At 42.7% G+C, this 18,966-nt stretch overlaps 1 protein-coding gene across 4 annotated transcripts in view; it reads right to left on the bottom strand.

Annotated features, from left to right (window-relative positions):
- The window catches only part of GRIA1 (glutamate ionotropic receptor AMPA type subunit 1), a 123,710-nt gene that overhangs the window by 30,672 nt on the left and 74,072 nt on the right, over nucleotides 1-18,966 (bottom strand). For 3 of the 4 annotated variants that reach the window (XM_068409635.1, XM_068409636.1, XM_068409638.1), the window contains 6 exons: nucleotides 15,016-15,177; nucleotides 13,715-13,882; nucleotides 9,928-10,032; nucleotides 7,715-7,825; nucleotides 6,550-6,756; nucleotides 5,045-5,415 (listed from right to left, as the gene is read on the bottom strand). In XM_068409635.1, coding sequence (XP_068265736.1) covers nucleotides 5,045-5,415; nucleotides 6,550-6,756; nucleotides 7,715-7,825; nucleotides 9,928-10,032; nucleotides 13,715-13,882; nucleotides 15,016-15,177 — 1,124 coding nt within the window. The remainder of the gene's footprint in view (nucleotides 1-5,044; nucleotides 5,416-6,549; nucleotides 6,757-7,714; nucleotides 7,826-9,927; nucleotides 10,033-13,714; nucleotides 13,883-15,015; nucleotides 15,178-18,966) is intronic. The other variant, XM_068409637.1, reaches the window with a different exon arrangement.

Here is an 18,966-nt window from a genome sequence, read left to right as displayed (position 1 = left end):
ACAATCAAATAATTTATTTTGTAGAAAATTATGAGGCAGGTGAAAAATTCAGATACTTCAGTTTGCTGCAGAGGAGGTCGGGAAGCCCAGACGTCCCCTCTATGTCATTCTCAAAGTCCTCGGGTCCATCCTGAGCAAGGAATAGCAGCAACGTGCTGGATGTTAGCGAGGTCCCACTCTCCACAGCTGCTACACACTGGGGTTATTTTGAGCTCTGAAGACAATTTATCAAATTGCATTTCTGAAAAATGGTACAATGTGAGTCATATTTACTTCACATTTCTCTTGCTGCAGGCTCTCGCTATTGGCTACGGGATATTTATTACCTCTGATACCTGCTCTAAGAATCTCCTTTCTGCGTCTGTATTTCACATTTAATGGGTGCTTTTGCAATTTCATGACTGTTTTCTGAAGTTAAGGTGGCACTTTGCAAAGCCGAATGGTTTATGGCCCGTTTCAGACTTCACTGATTTCTGCTCATTACTACGTACATAAAAATACTCACAACTCCAAAATATTGCTTCTCCCCCATTCTGCTGTGTATCAGCAGATCTGAAAGCACAGACTTTAAAGGCAACGACAGGGATCATCTCACCTCAACCAGGACAAATTAGCCCATGTGGTTGCCAGTGAACCATGTCCAGTGGGGCTACTGGTCAGTGATGGTGCGGAAGGGGGACCACACACTCCAGTGGGAAATGTCCGAGAGCTCACAGCCTCCTTTGGCTGAAGCGATGTGCCTACAATCGAGTTGTTCCATTCATGGCTTAGGAGGGATGGATTCCTTGCTCATGCTCATGTTGCAGCATCCAAAGGCAAAACACAGACTGCCACCAGCTACGGCTGGGACTCTCCATGACTGGTTACTGCCTGGCCTTTGTCACACGCATTCAGTCTATGCCTAGACATGAAGGCTTCAGAGCTTCAAGGACACCAGTCAACCTCATGCCCAGCAGCCTCACTCCTTGGGAGAAGAGGCTATGAGCACATAACCCACAGCTATACTCTGTCTTGGCCATCTGCAGGTCAGCAAATTCACCATGTATCTTTGAAGTGCTTGGTAGGTTGTGACCAGCATACTTAAAGGCCTGATTAAAGTTCTGGCTAGTAAGACTGTCCTTAAAAAGGACGCCACTTTCCTTCAACACAAGGAAATTGCCGCAACAACCCCATGCAGCGCTACAGGCTGGGGGAAGAGTAGTTAGAAAGCGGCCCGGTGGAAAGAGACCTGGGGGTGCTGATCGACAGCCGGCTAAACATGAGCCAGCAGTGTGCCCAGGTGGCCAAGAAGGCCAATGGCATCGTGGCCTCTATTAGGAATAGTGTAGCCAGCCGGTCTAGGGAAGTGATCGTCCCTCTCTACTCGGCACTGGTGAGGCCGCATCTTGAGTACTGTGTTCAGTTCTGGGCCCTGCACTTCAAGAAAGATGTTGAGGTGTTGGAGGGAGTCCAGAGGAGGGCGACCAAGCTGGTGAAGGGTCTGGAGGGTCTGACCTACGAGGAACGGCTGAGGGAGCTGGGGGTGTTTAGCCTGGAGAAGAGGAGGCTCAGAGGTGACTTTATTGCAGTCTACAACTACCTGAAGGGAGGTTGTAGTGAAGTGGGAGTTGGCCTCTTCTCCCGGGCAACTAGCGATAGGACAAGAGGACACAGCCTCAAGCTTCGCCAGGGGAGGTTCAGGTTGGACATCAGGAAGCATTTCTTTTCAGAAAGGGTTATTAGACATTGGAATGGGCTGCCCTGGGAGGTGGTGGAGTCACCATCTCTGGAGGTGTTTAAGAAAAGACTGGACATGGCACTTAGTGCCATGGTCTAGTTGCCAGGGTGGTGTAAGGGCAACGGTTGGACTCGATGATCCCTGAGGTCTCTTCCAACCTGATTGATTCTGTGATTTTGTGATTCAAAAGTAAATTTTTGCCTCTGTGGCGGACCAAAGTTCCCTGGGGATGGGTCTGAGACTGAAGAACACACATTTACAAGAGCAGGGAGCTGCTGCAAACCTCACCACCCGCTGTGCTGAGTGATGTGTCTGCAGTTTTAATGTTACTTTTCTTAACGATAAATACATAGTGGCATATGCACTTAAAACAAACATGCTCTGGAAAAAAAAAAACACAACCCTCCAGACAAATTTCCCCTACTCCTTCCCAAAACAAAACTGAAATAAACAAACCAAAACCTCTACAAAACCAAAATACACCCCTGCACTTGCTCCTTTCTGCTGGGGAGAGAATGGCAGAACAGATGTATAACAGAAGCTATTTATGTTGGTTAATACGTTACTTGCGAGATGCTGTGAGATTGCAGTGTTAAGTTTAGAAGCAACCATATAAGAAATATATTGGAAAAGAGCAGATCCCCACCTGCCCACAATGTCGTTCTACCAAGCATTCATTTCTAAGTGATGCATCACAGAAATCCTGCACTAGCTTCATGTGAAAAATACATGTGAAATACGGAGCGCACTCAGAGCCTTTCTGTACAACAACATCCTATGGAAATTCTCACTCTTCTGCTTCCTCCTTGCTTTCACATATCACAGAAATGTCCCCCTCTACTTGCAACCATCACAAGGAGCTGTACTCAGAGTACTGGGAGTTATAATAATTCCTATATTTCATTTTTCAAATTTTATCTTCTGGTAAATATTTGTAGTCAGAAAGTACTCTTGTGCTCCATGGAAAAATATTGGTTTCAATGAAACTGTGATTTTCATTATCAGGATAATCAAATTGACAACATTAAAATAACAATGGCAGAATCATTCTCATTTCCCGTTTCAAAGCAAAATAAAACAACACTTTGAAATGGTGATTCAAAGCATGTTTAGCTAGAGTAAATCTTGTTATTTGGATCAAACCCACTGATCTTCCCCCAACAGTTTTTATTAAAGATGTTTCAAAATTTGCTATTCTGCAAAGTCTCAGCTTTTCACCTCTCCACGCTCCTCCTTGGAACACAAACCAGCTATTGAAATGTCCCCAAAGGAAGACATTCTCTTTCCTAAATAAGAATAATGACGACAAGAACAACAATGAGAATGAAAATGGCAATAACCTGAACCTAACGCACAGGGCTATGTTACAAGACAGCAATAAAGTTGAAATTCCCTCTGCTGGGAAGACTGGACTCCTACTAATCAATGATCAGATGATAAAACATATTCATAAAAGCTGTCACTATCCAAGTGCCCTGCAGGCTCTTATTTCCCCGCTATCCCAAGCTCATTAATATTTGGACAAATTCCACCCAATAGCCAACAAGCTGGTGCCTGGCCTCCCCCCGCCATCCCGTGGGAGCTGTGCTGAGCTGTGCAGTATCATCTCCGCTTGCTGATGGAGTTGTGCCTCCTTCTCGTCCCCTGAGCTTTGATGCCATCCCAGCGTGAGGGTAATTAACTTCTGCCTACTGTGTTCACCCACAAGACATGTACCTCTGCTGAAATTCCCCTTGACAAGAAGGGAGACAAAGCCCAAAAAAGGAAGGAAGGGGAATAAAGAAAAAGGCCAACTGCTTTCATCAGAGCATCTCTTCAGATGTCACCACGTCATATAAATGCAGAAAATGCATATACTACCTGGAAATTCATTCTCTTGACTGGCAGTACCTCTGGTTTGAGGCAAACCTGGCCAAAAATGTTCTTAGCCAAAACTGGGATAAGCAACTTTCCTCATCCAATGAGCTTGCATGTAAAGCCCAGGTGTATGCGAGCGGTGCAGAGACACGTTGTGCCTCTTGCAGCTGTAGAGAGGGAGAAAGACAGCAGTGTCCTGAGGTATCTGGTGGCTTAGGTGCTTGACCTGTCCACATGCTCTCCAACCAACCCATCAACCAACCAACCTCCAACCAACATCCAGAGCAGACCTCTTGGGAATGATGGGTACATATGATCCACATCCCAAGCCACAGCTCATTAACCCTTTTTCAGCCTCACAAACCCTAAACACCTCTGCCCTGGACACAAAACACTGGAGGTGTCAAAAACCTCATCCCTGGCTCACCTCTGGTCCTGCCTTATGTGAATATACACATACCACAAGAAGGATCCCTCAGCTATCACAGACATTACTTACTGGACATACAACTTGTGCAAATAAATAAGAAAACCTATCAGAGTCATCCTTGCAGCTATTTAGTTCCTATGCCTTTAATTCCTTTTCTTTTCTTTTTGAACGCCTTTGTACGAACAAGGCATTGAGAAGATATGTGTATCGTGGGCTCCTGCAGCAGGCAAAATCTCAGTCATAAGATTTGTGGGAATACAGCTCTCAAAAATGAAGGAGATATTCCCAGACATTATTCAAAAATAAGTCTCTGCTTGTGTCTCTATCACAGATTTACATCTTCTGCATTTCATGCAGTTTTTCAGCCACCTTATATTGTGCTAGCTTTTGCAAGAAAAAGTATCCAAAAGTAATCACAAGAGTCATTAATTTATACAGAGAATAAATGTCTCCACTAGAAGTCCCTTTAGGAACCCTTTGGACTTTGGGTCCTACTGAACTTTCAGGCAGCAGAACTACTGACTGAAATGGGAACCAGAAGGAAAACTCAGTACTTCTCTGACCTTTCTAAAGGCCAATAATACTTAAAGTCATTCAGTGTGCTCCATAATCTTTGGCACAGACCATATAGCCTTTCACTGGGCACCTACTGTATTATTTCTCCTTACTTTAATGAAATTTTATAGCTTCCCTATAATGCTAGAATGACCTTTTTTTCTAATGGCAACAAAATAAATGACTGACAAAAATTGATTGCAAATGTGTGACTTTAGAAAATCTTGTTTGCCTTTCTGTAAATTCCCTCAAAAGAACTCCCCAGATAAATTTAGAATGGTACTTTTATGGTCCCAAGTTTGAGGTCCCAAGTTCACAGGTGTGAGACCTGTGAACCATTGGATCCTTTTTGAATCTGTAACTGATTCAAAAAACTACACTATGGCTCAGGAAGGAAGGTCAAAGAAGAACCTGTTCAGCTCCAAAGCATGCAGAAAGATTAAATCACATGAACCGAAGAAAGTTCATTGGGGAAGGCAACCCACCTTGGAGAAATATCACATCCTTGCTGCATGAAAGCTCCCAGGGAGAACCAGAGACTGTTGAATATCCCAAACTCATTTGTCTGGTCATTGGCCGGCTGGTCTCGTCCTTCTTCAAATTCCTCAGTGTGCCACTCATAAGGGCTGAAGCGACTCACCAGGAAGAGGACAACGCTTACTCCAATGTAGGCAAAAACAATGCACATCCATATCTCGTAAGCCAAAGGATCCAGAAAGGAAAAAACTCCTGGTTTGGACTTCTGAGGTTTTTTTATCATAATAGAGATACCTAAACTCATAAATGGTTTGGAAAAGTCTATAACTTCTTCTCGAACCAGAGTGATGGTCAATGGTGCCACAGCCACATCCGCCCTCTGAAAAGGAGAGTCAGAAAAGAGATTTGCATTCTGGGGATAAAATACATCTCCTAACTCCAGCTTACGTTCCTTTGATCTCTGTTTACCCCCACTATCTCAGAAGAAATCAGACAAAACAATTTGCAAGAGAAATGTTAAAAAGGAGCAGCCCATATTGGTGGATTATTTACATTTTATCAGTACTGATTACCAGTTCTGTTTGGAAATCACAGCGTTTTCTTTTTGCAGCCACCTAGCTCTTCTTGTCTGATTTATCCACTGATGTCACAGTCTGATGCAGATGATTTTTGCTAAAAGAGCTTTATCATCCAGACATCAAAAGAGGCAAGGAAAGGCCAATCGCCTGAAAAAGGATGCCAGGATGTTTACTTCCATCAGGAACTGTTTTTTGATTGCATAACTGATGCAGGAGAAGAGGAAAAATGTTCCAGTGACACTGATGTGCACTCTCTGCTTATTTTACAATCCCTCTTGAAAATGGAAAAGGAAATACATCGAAATGGCTGTTGGCATAGACCGTGGAGCTACCAGCAGGAAACAGATCATCCCTCACTCCAACACAGTGACACAGAGACTTGGGCACTGAGGCTCCCTAATTTCCTCTTTTCCCTACAAGGGAAATTAGACTCCTCTGACTTAAAACACCACAGAATGCAAACTACCAGAGCGAACCAGGTTTAGAACTGTAGGGTGCAGGTGTATATCTGAGATGATGGAAATGAGTGGCTAGACAGAAAATGGTCTAGTCCTGCTGTTCACCAATCACATGCTAAGTGCTTGAAATCTTATCCTTCTTTCATCCTGCCATTATCACGCAAATATAAAATAGAGTAAAATTTGGAGATTGTACCCATGGGAAAGTTTGACCTTTCAATACTTGCTCTTCTGAAAAGGGAAACAAAAGATTCTTGGAACTGTTAAAAGGGAACATTTTGACATTTCCATAGGCACGAAATGTGCTGTCTTTCCCTAAATTAAAATGTTTTACTTGGGCTGATTATTTGCAGTCTCAGAGCTGCAGTCCTCAAGACAGCTCAGGCTGACAGAAGGCAGGTCTTCCTTTTACTCTAGGGCTTGAATATGTTCTCAAGTAGCAAGAGCTAAAGACAATGGATAAGGTTGGAAACTCACCCCATAAACAAGTTCTCCCACCATGCCGTTCCACGTTTTGGTGTCGGGGTCCCGGGCTCCATACTTCCCATCTCTGACAATCTCCAGCCTGTAGTGGTAGCCAACATGCTTTGCGATCTCAGCAGCGAGCTCCACACAGTAGCCTTCATACCTCTCATTGCCTTCAAACTGGTTGGCGTTCTTCTTGAGCATCACATATGGGTCTTCCTGGCACAGAGAAAACCAATATTGAGCCACGATCCCTGTTTCTAGAGATGCACATCAGGGGCTCAGACTAGAGCCCCGTGTGCAGCTTCTGGTCCCCTTGCAAAGCTCTAGCATTGTGTTCCTGTACCAAAGGGCACAGTCAACACACAATGCACTTATTTTGGAAGGTACGAAGTATGATTTTTATTGTGCATTTTCTTTTTATTCATGCAGAATCTGTGTGCAGCTTCTGCAGTGATGGACCTGAGGGGAATGGAGTAGCTGAGGGGTTTTGGGTAACAAATCTTTCAGTGCAGCTCTGCAAGGGATATTTAGTGCATCTGAGCTCTGAATTTTTAAAGGCATGTCTGCCTATGTGGGCACAGGTAGAATCAAATCTGCTGGAGAGGAGAGAGTCCTAAAGATGTTTAACTCAGTTTGGGTATTCTGTCTTCCCCATAGACTCACAGTAAGCGCTCAACAAACAAATTAGTAAAATTTCATCTCTTTCTGCGGGGTAAGCATATACAATGACACAATACATGATACCATACATTATGGGGTACCTATTATTCCTTCATTATTATAGTGGAGATTTTTTTTAAAGCTATGATTCAGCCTCTGCACAATACAGCTTATCATTCCTGGAATTACAGCCCCCATTCTGTGGGTTAAATACAAAGCACATGTATAATGTTCCTAATTTACCTATGCTGATGCCTCTACTATCTTGTCATAATCTTTTGTATTTTCTACACTTAAGCATGAGAACTCTTTAACACCTATTTAATTAGCCATGACAATTTTCAGATACCTTTATGGACCTAGCAGGAAACAGTAAGTGCTGTTGTTGTTATTATTATTATTGTTATTGTAAAAATGATATGGTACAAAGGAGGGCACACGAAGGGGAAGTGGGAGTCTGCAAATCAGGGAGATGGGGGAGAGGGAGAGCTGAGACAGAAGTCACAGTACTTACTAGGATAGTTGTGACTATGTAAGTCCTGTTCTGGAGGCTTGTAGACTCGTTGCCGGTTTGAGTGTCTATGGCTGCTGGAACCAACTTCTCATCTTCATTCCAATAACCAATCTGCCAAATACAAAACCAGGACATCTCTTTTATAACTTTTTATAATATTAACCAAGATACAGTAACAGGGTCATCCAAGCAGGGTCAGCTCTCTCTGTATGTTCATACCCAACCACAGATCTCCTCTCCTCATTATTGATGGGTTTTGCTGGGTAGATCAGGAACTCCCCCATCCCACCATGCCTCCAGCCTAAAAACAATGTGCATGATATGCTATGGTAGCAGGCTGCTTGTATGCACTTAAAAACAATTGGCATGCAGTACTGGGGGATGATTGCAATCCCCTGCCCCATCCCTACTCCAAGAGTTGACGCTTCCCCTGTGTGACTTCTGAATATTTTTCTAATGGTGAGCATGCCTGCTGCATGTCCAGATGCTACAGGGTGATAAAATGCTGTCCTGAGGCTGAGAACCTGCCTGAACATAGGGCTGATTCTTAGGATATGTTGAGACAACAGGACAAAAAATCAAGTGAGAAAAAAAACCAGCCCTGGCCAATGTCAAAAAGTTTGGGGTTATGAATAAACTAAACAGTCGTAATGAGAAGAACTCTCATGTTAAGCTGTGCTTAATAATCAGGGATTTGGGCAGATCTATCACTGCTTGCAGGTAAGGCAAAGTGCCAGCGAATATGACTAGAAAGATCATTGTTGAGGTTATCCACTTTGAGGATTTGATTTTATAAGAGGTTTTCCACCACCTCATGTAAGTATGCAGTTGCCTGAGCTCTGCTCATGTGAAAGCAATTTCTTTAACAGTAAATGGGAAAGGGTATTAACACAGGGCACGGCCAGGAGCCTGCTGATGGCAGATTAGAGATCATAACAGCTCAAGAGAAGAAGCCTACACAGGCTTCTCATCTCTCTTCATTGCACAGACAAAAAGAGACGAGAGTGAGGAAAGAACTTCCAAAGTTTTGTCCTAGGGCAACATAAATGGAGACACATAACTTTGTTTTGCACCTCTAACCTGGTAGATCTAAGACACAATATGCATCATGGCAGTGATGTACACATCTTCCAAACAAATATCATTCTGTCAGCAAAATCAAGACATTTAGCCATTCTGTTTCTTCTCCTCTAGGCTCCCTCCAGCTTGCCAACTGCTTGAAGTTCACAGCCCCAAACTGGACATAATACTGCATTTGTCCTCTAATGAATACCACATAGAGGAGGAAGACCACTTTGTATACTATCTTCAAAATTACACTTCTTTTATTTCTCAACGAGAAATTTGCCCTTTTTTGCTTGACTGTGGTGGGCTCTGATCTCACATCAGCTGCTCTCAGGTCTAAGTATGGATTGGGGGTAGGGGCTGTAAATGCGGAACTTTCACTATTTGCAGTTTTTCTTAGTTTCAAACAAGTATTTTATTTTTCAGAGGATTGAGGGGATGCAGAGGGTTTCCAGTGAATGTCCCATTCCAAAATATGTAGTAGCTCTCCTTTATCAACAGAATAACTGAGCGATTCTTTGTTCTTCAAATAGGTAGTATCTAAAGTGGGACATAAGCACATGGAGTCCGATTTTCAAAAGGATTAGTGTTTCAAGGGCTCAGCACCCCTGAACAAGGCCAGATTTTTCAAAGTGCCTGGGTTATAGAAAGAGATCAAGACTCCAGAATGGCACAAATGTCTGTATAGCTATCAGGACATGGTTAGTGATAAAGCTCTTGTCACTTCAAGGAGAGTAAAATTAGGTCAACATAAAGGGTTCACCTACACTGGTTAGGGCAGACAGCTTCTGCCTGGCTCTGCCTTGGCTCATCCATGGAAAATAGAAGTGGGAGAGCAAGAAAGTGAGTCGTGTAGCTGAGCCTGAGCAAGGCTGAGTTGGCCAAGATTTTACTATCCTGGAAATCCCTGCCCCACAGCTGAGATGCCCTTGTTGCTCTTGAAAACCCATACGTTGTATTTTTTTAGTAATATACCATGAGTTCTCCCTAGTGCTTGGCTTTGCTCATGCAGAAAGCTGGGAATGCACTCATGGTGACTCCGCGTGCAAGCTTTCATGAACAGAAACATCTGTTGAGACCTAACCACACCGTAACTCGAACACCAGGCTGGTGCCTGCCACAGGAGCTCAGGTCACTCTCTACTTTACCTTTCTGATCCCATCGTGTTTCATCTCAATCACATGGAGGGTGTAGTTGGTCCTCCGTCCCTTCTCGTTAAACTGAACATTGCCAGACAATCCTTCAAAACGGACCTTAAAGACATAAATATCAATGAGGGGAGCAAATTGGTCAGCATCTCACGCAGTGGTGATTCGGCAGCAGTAAGAGGCGAGGGGAAGAAGGATGGAGAGTGCAGTCATGTCTCTCATATCCATGTAGGGGAGACAGGACATTTATCTGACACTGGGCTTGCACTTCGGTTCACTCTCTACAGCATGCCTGGCCATGTGCACAGCCATTCTCTTAACTTACCCTCTTTTAAAAAGCCTTCCTCTTAAAACTTAGTGCTCGATTACTGAGCTCAGCGATGCGTAAGAGCTAGATTACGTGTGTGAGCCCATCACCTCTTGGGATGTGACAGTGAGCTAAATCAGCTCTGAACACCTTGGGTTTTGTGTTTTTTTCATATTTTCTAAATCTGATCTGGAGTCAGGATTTGGTAAAGAATTTGTCAGTTCAAATCAGGAGCTCTATTTGGAGGAAATATGAATCCATGGCCAGAGCTCCCAGCTGCCATCTTTCAATAGAGAGGAGTCTATCAGTTAACAAGCAAATTTAATTACCTCTGCACCAGCCTAATAAAACCTGACAATTCAGCATTGTAAATGAAATTTGCATAGGAAACTTTGAATCATAAATCTCTGCTGATAGCACTGCCGAGCTGAAGAGCATTGCTCACATCGTGTCCCACTTCCTGAACTTCTCCTCTCAGCGTGGCCATTTGACTTGCTGCAAAAGTGCCCAGCCTGGCGTGGAGAAGGGCTTCCGACTGGAGTCACATACAGTGTGTGGGGACCAGGCAGTGAGGACCAGGCACATGGGAGAAGGACTGCAAATTTGGGTCTCTGCAGAGACCACCTGGAGAAGTGCTCCTGTCACCAGATTGGGAATTAAAGGTTTGTTCTCAGCCTTTCTACTTGCTTTGGACAAATCTGTTGTCCCTGCAACTGAAGTCTTCCCACATGCAAATACGAACAGGTATTTAGCAGCCTTTTTAAGTACTCCGAGATCCTCAGAATTAAGACCCATGGTGAAGAAATGAGGACGTATCATTACGGAGGAAATCTGTTGCTAATCTGCTTAGACTGTGTTTGTTTTCCAGCTGTTATTGCAAAGATTTGCCATGAAAACAAAAATCTGCCAGTATTTTCTGAAGCTCCTTCAAATCAAGAGGTATTTATTCCTGGTGACATTTGGAGAAACATGCTTTTCCCTTCTCACAAGACACAACATGCCCATAAAAGAGAGATGCACTAGAAAAGCACTGTTGTGTTAAGCGTTCCCGTGCCTGCTTTTTCATGGCCCCTTTGGTTTCCTTTTCAGGTTCTGACCTATTCTGAAGCTCAGGTCACAGATGCTCATGTTTTGTAGCTTTATATACACTAAAAGGCAGGTGTACAGCACCAATTTCTTCTATCTGAATGAATGAAATTCAGATAGAATGTGTGGCACTGAAATGGCTCAAGGGGTCTCTCCAATCCATGCTGGAGGATGCAGCACAACTTTTCCATCATTTACCGTCCTCTGAGACCCCCTGAATCACTACAAAATACAGTGAGGACTGATTACAACAGTGCTAAGTGCTACAGTGCTAAGCACCTGTAAAGTCAACTGGAGACATGGAGCATATAAATACATTTGAGCATAAGACACGGGCATGTGGTTCTTTGCTGGGAGAGCTGGAGCAGAAGGGCACTATTGTGGCCTTCTAGTTTACAGGGTTAGTCAGCAGTTAGGGACTAACTAACTGCTTACTAGATGTGGTAACCAAATAATGTTAACAAAATATCTGTCAAAAATTATCATAATCTTTTCAAAGTACAACTCAAACCTCAGTGTATTGGTTTAAAGCAATACTTTCCTGGAAAAAAAAGCCTTTTCCTGGGGAAAAAAAAAAGTAATTCTCTTTAATAAAAGCATACATTTTGCTGAAATGTGTTAGATGTCTGGTTTTGAGAAACTGCAGAATGTTTTAAATTGCTTTTTATCTTTGCTCCTGCCATCCATGACTCCTTCCTACACTAAACAGAAATGAAGCAATTCAAGAGCTTATTCCAGACATTTGAGTAGAAATAAGTAGAGAAACTTTTTGCTTTTAAACAGCTTATAGAAGTTTAGGCATTAGCAAATGGGAGGTGAAGAGAAAGCACACTGTGAATAGCTGCTAGAATTGGCCTAATTGTGAGTCTTTACAGAAAGGATAACTCAAACCTTCAGTCTAATAATAAATTCTTCTGTTTCCATCTGCCTCTTTCTTGCTACGATACTAAATGCTGGATGATTATTAAATTCATCGTTAAAATTTCCCTAGGAGACTTCTTTCCCTGCATGTTTCAGAGCCTTTTATTTTGACCATTACAATTGAAATAGTGAAACCTTTTGAAAATCATAATTTTTCAATGGTAAAGAAACAACTTTTGCAAATGGCTCTTCATGTTCATTGCCCCAAATCACTACAGCTAGAAAAATTAAGACTTATGAAAATGTTTCAATTAAGAGATGAGGAACTTCAGAGGCGATTTTCCAACACACACACAACATTGTATTTTCTAGCCGTCTAATTTTGATATCTTATTCTCATAAATTCAATAAAGGAAAACACTTGAGAAGCTCTTGCTCATCAGAATACTTCCAACTATTTCACGTTTATTAGGTAACTGATCTCCCTAACGCATCACAGAGGCTGATTTTCTTATAAGGGTTTGGAGAAACTGTGACAGTGGTTTGCCCAAGGTCATACAGAAAGTCAATGGGAGGCTTGGGAACAAATTGAATCCAAGCAATAAAATCAAATCAAATGCAAGATTTTGTTTTAAAGGAATTGTTGTTTACCAGTAAGCCAAAACCAAATCAAAACAAAATACTTGGGGAAATTTACGTACAATACAAATTAACCAAATTAATTTTATTCTTCTGGCCTTCTTCACAGTTAAGGAAAGAAGACGGGATAAGCTATATTTAGATAACACTGAACTAGCAGTATTTGCAAGGAATCCATCTATTTTTGTCTGAAAAAAAGGAAAAATGCCAGAAACGAATGTCAGTCTTGAAATTTAATGAAATTTTAGAACATTCTACCTTTCTACGTCTTTGATAAGAGTATGTTGTTTTTCTCTCTTGCTGTAGGTTTCATGTAGCATTTTTGTTTACTCAAAAATCTAAATTTTTATGGAGGATGAAAAAGCAAGATTATCAGATCTAAGGAATAAACTATCTAAACGGCTGTTATTAAGACTTTTATGAATCCTCACAGTATGAAACAAGCCTTAATATCAGCTCTGAGAACATTTTGATGACAGCCAACACATAAGGCAAAATTCACATGGTTTCAAGCTTCATTAGCAGTCTGGAACTGAAGCAGAGTTCACAGAGAGTGGAAGGAACTGCAAAAAATATGGTCTGAGCAGGTCTCTCTGTTGGGAAAGGGAAGATAAAAATATGAACCCACGATTTTACAGGATAATATTTTGGCTTTTCCATCCCAGAACTTCAACAGAAATTAGAGAAGGCAAGGACACATCAGATGGCATCAGGAAAAGCAGTTTGCTGGATGCACCCCTGAACTCTTTAGGAGACCTCCCTCTAATCTGGAAGGATCAGTTCCTCATCCCAAGCAATTTGTTTGAGCGTTTCTGCTGCTAATCACCCCTCTTCCCCCATCCACAGGCTATGTTCAGCCATCCTGGCAGTGCACATATTGTTTGGGTTTCAAACCTGCTGCAGTGCTCTCTGGATGTCGATGCCTTGACCCCAGGGTACAGCTGGGTTGGCAAGGCAGTCCCCGGCGTTGCCGCGACGGGAGATGTCAATCCGCTGCCTCCGCAGGTTCTGAAACGCCTCAGCCATCACACGGACACCGTCGTATGTTAGGGCTGACGTGTACTAGAAACAGAAGAGGAGTTGTACATTGCCTGTTAGGGTGAGCTGACCTCAGGCGTGCTACGCTGGTTTGCCTCACGGTAACTTCTCAGATTATCAGATTATTTGCTCTGTTTTCATCCTTCCATCTATAAAGTTCAACAGCCTCTTGCTCCCCGTAATCACTACTGTCCTGTTGACTCCTGAAAGTTGGTGCCTTCTCTCCCAGAGGATGGGAGAGTGAAGGAGGAGCTCCTGATGCGGATTCAGATTGCACTCACTGAAGAGGATTCAACCTTCAAAGCCATTCACCTATTACTCTAGTTCTTGTGTTTGATTAGAATCATTGACCTGAACTTTTAAGGAAGACATTATACAGTGTAAATGTGAGATACACAAAATCAGGTAACAAGTGAGTCTTTCTGGTCATAGATGAAGACCAGAAAACTCTACTTCAATGTGCAAAAATTCTGCAAAAGATGAGTTTATTCAAGCAGAAACTTGTACAGAAACCAGTGTAAAACTCTTGGCATGAACAGTAACCATTAGAGTTAATTCCTTTTCCCATGATCACCTACTGATTTGTTTGCAACTTTCTTAAACTAATACTTCCAAAGTTGACATTTCTATTGCTGAGTGTTTATCACAAATGTATTTGTTTTCAGATGGCAGACAGAAAAAAAACAACCTCCTGCCTCCACCCACCCCTCAACAGCTTCAGGGTCCTCTGTGTTAGGAATGAAAATATATTTCCCCGGTGTTGTACACACTGATTTGAAATGTTCAGAAAGAACATCTGGAAAGACTTTATTATCACTGGGTGTCTCGTAAACAAGTCAAAGGTTAAGGAGATAATGAGGCTTTTTCTTTTCTATATACTGAACATTATGAGATGTTTAATCCTCAGCTTTGCGGAGGGTAAAAACTGGGAGACTGAGTGAATACACTAACTTGTGTATTTCTTAGCAGGCAGCAACTACTGCCCAGTAAAATTTAGACAATATTGAGGCACCTGGAACAGATAATGTTCATAATTATATTAAGTGACAGGTTTTCAGAGTGAGATTAAAGAGCTCTGTGTGATCACAAAGAAGTGAGCATAACTTGAACTGAAGCCAGATGGACCCTAAATTAAATGGGTTTTTTATACCACTTGCCTTTGGCTTCTTCCAGTCCACACGAGGATGCTCCCTGGCATCATTATTCCTCCACTGCTGCATGATCCTGGCGGGAACAGCATCCGTGTAATTCACCAACTGGAAGCCAGTTACATTGGCTCCGCTCTCCTTGAATTTGGTCAGGTCAATATCCATGAATCCCTAGTACAGGAGAGAAATGGGAGAAGCTCATCAGAGGAACATATCTCTGGGTGGGTAAGAGGAAGGCTGTCTATCTACGAATATAGCAGCCAGCTTAGGAAAAACCTCTTCCCTCTGTGAGGTAAGGTCCAATTCAAGAGAGGCACCGCTTCCCTGACCATGGGGTGAACTTGCCTTTCTCGCAGGCTCTGAGCTGGACATATCCTGCAGTTTCCATCCAGGGAGACAGATAGTCATATTACTAACAGCTCATTTGCAAGAAAGCTAGCAGAATAACAGAAAAATATATCCTGAATAATGCTTGGAAGAAACTAATAAAATTCTCAAAATATACGAGAAAGAATTATTCACCCAGCTCTAACTTTTATGCACTCAGCCACCAATGGATAGGCTACTTCTTTTCAAATCACAGTTTGTAGGGAAAAACAAATCCTGAACAATGAACTTTCAGCAGATCAAGAAGTGGCTGGTCAGCTTGTCAAAGGAGTCTGTTTATTAGAAAAGCCAGTTTATAGGATTTGCTAACTTGGGAGAAAAAAGGGTGATTTTTGGACTTCAGATTACTAATGAAATACATTTCTTTCATTTCTTTATTGTTCCCCTCTACTTCATGCCCACTGCATGTGATGAACACAAGCGCGCAAATACACGTGTGCATCGCGGTAGCGCTGTAGAATTAGTCACTCCTGTTGAGTCAGAGGCAAAAAAATAACTAGAGATACACTGCAAGCAATATGGAAAAGAGGTCCCTTTTTTTGTTTCCTAGCTTTGATCCCATCTCTTCAGCGCTGCTGCTATGCAAAACTGTTTGCTGTGCCTCCTTGCACGAAGCAGATGCTTGAACAAAGACTCTGCCCTCCTGCTTGGGCTGCCGTGTGTAGGACAGGATGGAGTCTAATGCTTTTTCTTTTGGAATACAAGCAAAAGAGATGTAGTCAATTATTTTCACTAGTATCATCAGCAACCATAAGGCATGAGGGAAAATGAATGAGAGGACCACGCACAATGCAATCACTTGAGCAACAGAAGAGCATGTTTGAGCTCTGCCTTCCCTCCACCCTGCTTGTGCATCTTTTCCGCAAGCACCTTTTCAACCTACCACTGGGCTTCTCTCCCTTGCTTGCTCTCAAACATATGACGATGGTGTGGGTTAAAAAGCCAAGTCACATTATTCCCAGTAGACACTGTTCAGGTTCACAAAATGGTGCTCTCCAAGCATAGGCTGACGAAGCTAATTAGCTTATTAACTTCCAAGGCCAGGATCAAGCTGTTAGATGGAAACCTGTTTTGAGAACAGACAGCTTGCAAGGAAAAGACTAAATTGCCCTCTCACATCAGCGTCAGACCGAGGGAGTCATAAGTGATGCAAAAATATCTTTAAAGACTTTCACACTTTTTTTTCCCTGCTTTTTGTAAGCAATTTAGCATCCACTTACAACGCTGAGGATTGGATATAGGTATACGGATGTTCTAAACAGATGATTTGTTTTGCTTCAAAGTGCAGTGATTTAGGGTAAAAAGAAAAGTGATATTTTGTGTGTACCTATTCCTCAGAATGCTGGTTAAACCCACATCAATCTTGTTTGTAATTGCCAGCGTAGGGGTTTCAGAAAGCCAGAGCTGTGATTAATGAATAGGAAATGCAGCAGGATAATTGTCCCTGACATCTTAATGCATTCCAGGCCAAGTGGTTTTTGACACACAGAGCTCCTAAGGTTCAGTAAGAGGGACCTCACAGGTTGCCAACTGGTTATTCATGGCTAGGACCAAATTACACTGACATTTTGCTCCTGGGAGGTACACAGGGGAAAAAGATCTGTCAAAAGAAACTACCACACAGCAACTTGAAGTTTGTGCCACCAGCTTCTCCTTGGAAGGCCTACAAAGGCATGAAGAAAAGTCCAAGTTCATAACAGACTATGACTAAGACGCCTGGTGTATCTAGCCCCTTCAACAAGCAGATTTAAACAGGAAAAGTCGAAAAAAGATTATGACACCAGTGACGAGACAGAAGCGGTTGAAAACACTTTCACTGTTTTCCCCAGACCAAACTGTTCTGAAACTGAAGCAAGTATTCAACAATATTCATTTGGATTCATCTTACATAAAATTGTAAAATAATCTGAATAGACAAAAGGAATTATTTCTTCCTGAAGATTGTACGAATTTTTCCCCACCGTTTTTGACACAACTCAGATTATTTAAAAAGTGTGGAGACCTCTGAAGATTTTCCAATTGTTTAAGGCAGTTGGGACCATAGAGGACATCACTAACCTTGAATGCATCTTTGCATTTTGGCTGTTATCAACCGCTGAAATAACTGTTTTCACATGTTATCCCTCCTCCACCTGCCCCAGTACAACATCAGTATAGGAATGGTCCTAATTACAAAGGAATTTTAACCACTGCACCACTGAAATCTGCTCAGAGCAGATGTGGGTGACACGACAGCCAATGAACTGGGACCACCAAAGTGACATGACGGCCAATGAACTAGGAATACCGGAGGTCAGATATTTTAGAAAATAATTCCCAGAGGAGGTGAGTTCTTGCTGGCTAACACATAAACAAGAAAATATCAAATGTTATGTAAAATGTCTCTTGAAAATCCTTCTGTTGACCAAGTGGCATCAGGAATTAAATATGCTTATCTGTCTTTCTGGAATATCAGTCAGTGCTTGTAGGAAACAGGAGAATTACAATATTTGCAAGTAAAGAAGTCATCAAATCATCTGTCACCTTGTACTAACTATAGCCACATGTTGCAAAAAAAAAGGGATCTTTAGTTTTCAATTGGCCATATTTGGAAAATAGAAAATAAATTCTTAAAAATTAACTAAGGAAAGTGTGCAACCCACTACTGAGGGGCAGCAGATATGCTTTTGCAAATATGTTTAGTTTTAACCAGTTTGGGAAAGAACCAGCACAGAAATGCTTCCCTTTGCCATCCAATTAAGTACAGAAAGAAGTGAATAGCGCTGGAATGACATACACCATGGGACCACAGAGGTCCCAGTGGTCAAATAGTTTTGAAACCATTTCAAAAATTTGCTAATAAATACTGGAAAAAGCTTGCTTTGCAGCCACGTCTGGAGCACAGCGGGTTGTTCAGGGAAACGAGCTGAGCCCCTGGCATTTGGTGGTATGTGACTTTCTTCAGGCTCTTTAGACCTGAACCATTTGGGATGTATCTGTTGGACATGCAGGTATCTGGCTTCACCTCCCTGCACATCACTGCCAGTCCCCCAGGGAAGAAGAGGAGGAATAGAGGAACTCACGCTCCAGCCCAGGCGCTGTGCAGCACCCCGGCAAAGCAGGCACAGAGGGACCCAGAGGCAACACGGAGTTCCTGGGGCCCCAGACAGGGTCACTGCCCCGGAGGTAGGTACTCCGGGGGAGACAACACTTCTGCGGGCACAGTTCTCTCTGGGAACCATCAAAAACAGACTGGAAGGGACACTGCGTCAGCCAGCCCACCCCCTGCCCTACAGCAGGATTAGCCATCCCTTCGATTTAAATTCACTTCGCAAAATCATCTCAGCAAACCAGAGAATACAGCCTCCCGCCTTGCGTATGCCTGGAAAATGCCTGGCTTTCTCTGAGTGCCATCGAATTAGCAGGCTGACAATAAACCACAAAAATCTGGACCCATCCACGCTGATGGGCTGAGACAGCCTCCCTCCTCCATGCCTGCTCTGACTCACAGCATCTGCAACGCACAGTTTGAGCAACAGTCAGGCTCAGTTCAAAGGAGGAAACTTGCTCTTTAGCCCATACCATAGACTCTTC

This window comes from Nyctibius grandis, chromosome 10 (assembly GCF_013368605.1).
Source record: "Nyctibius grandis isolate bNycGra1 chromosome 10, bNycGra1.pri, whole genome shotgun sequence".
NCBI classification, from domain to species: domain Eukaryota; kingdom Metazoa; phylum Chordata; class Aves; order Nyctibiiformes; family Nyctibiidae; genus Nyctibius; species Nyctibius grandis.
Note: the sequence above shows the minus strand (reverse complement) of the source record. Positions and strands in the feature narration are given on the sequence as shown.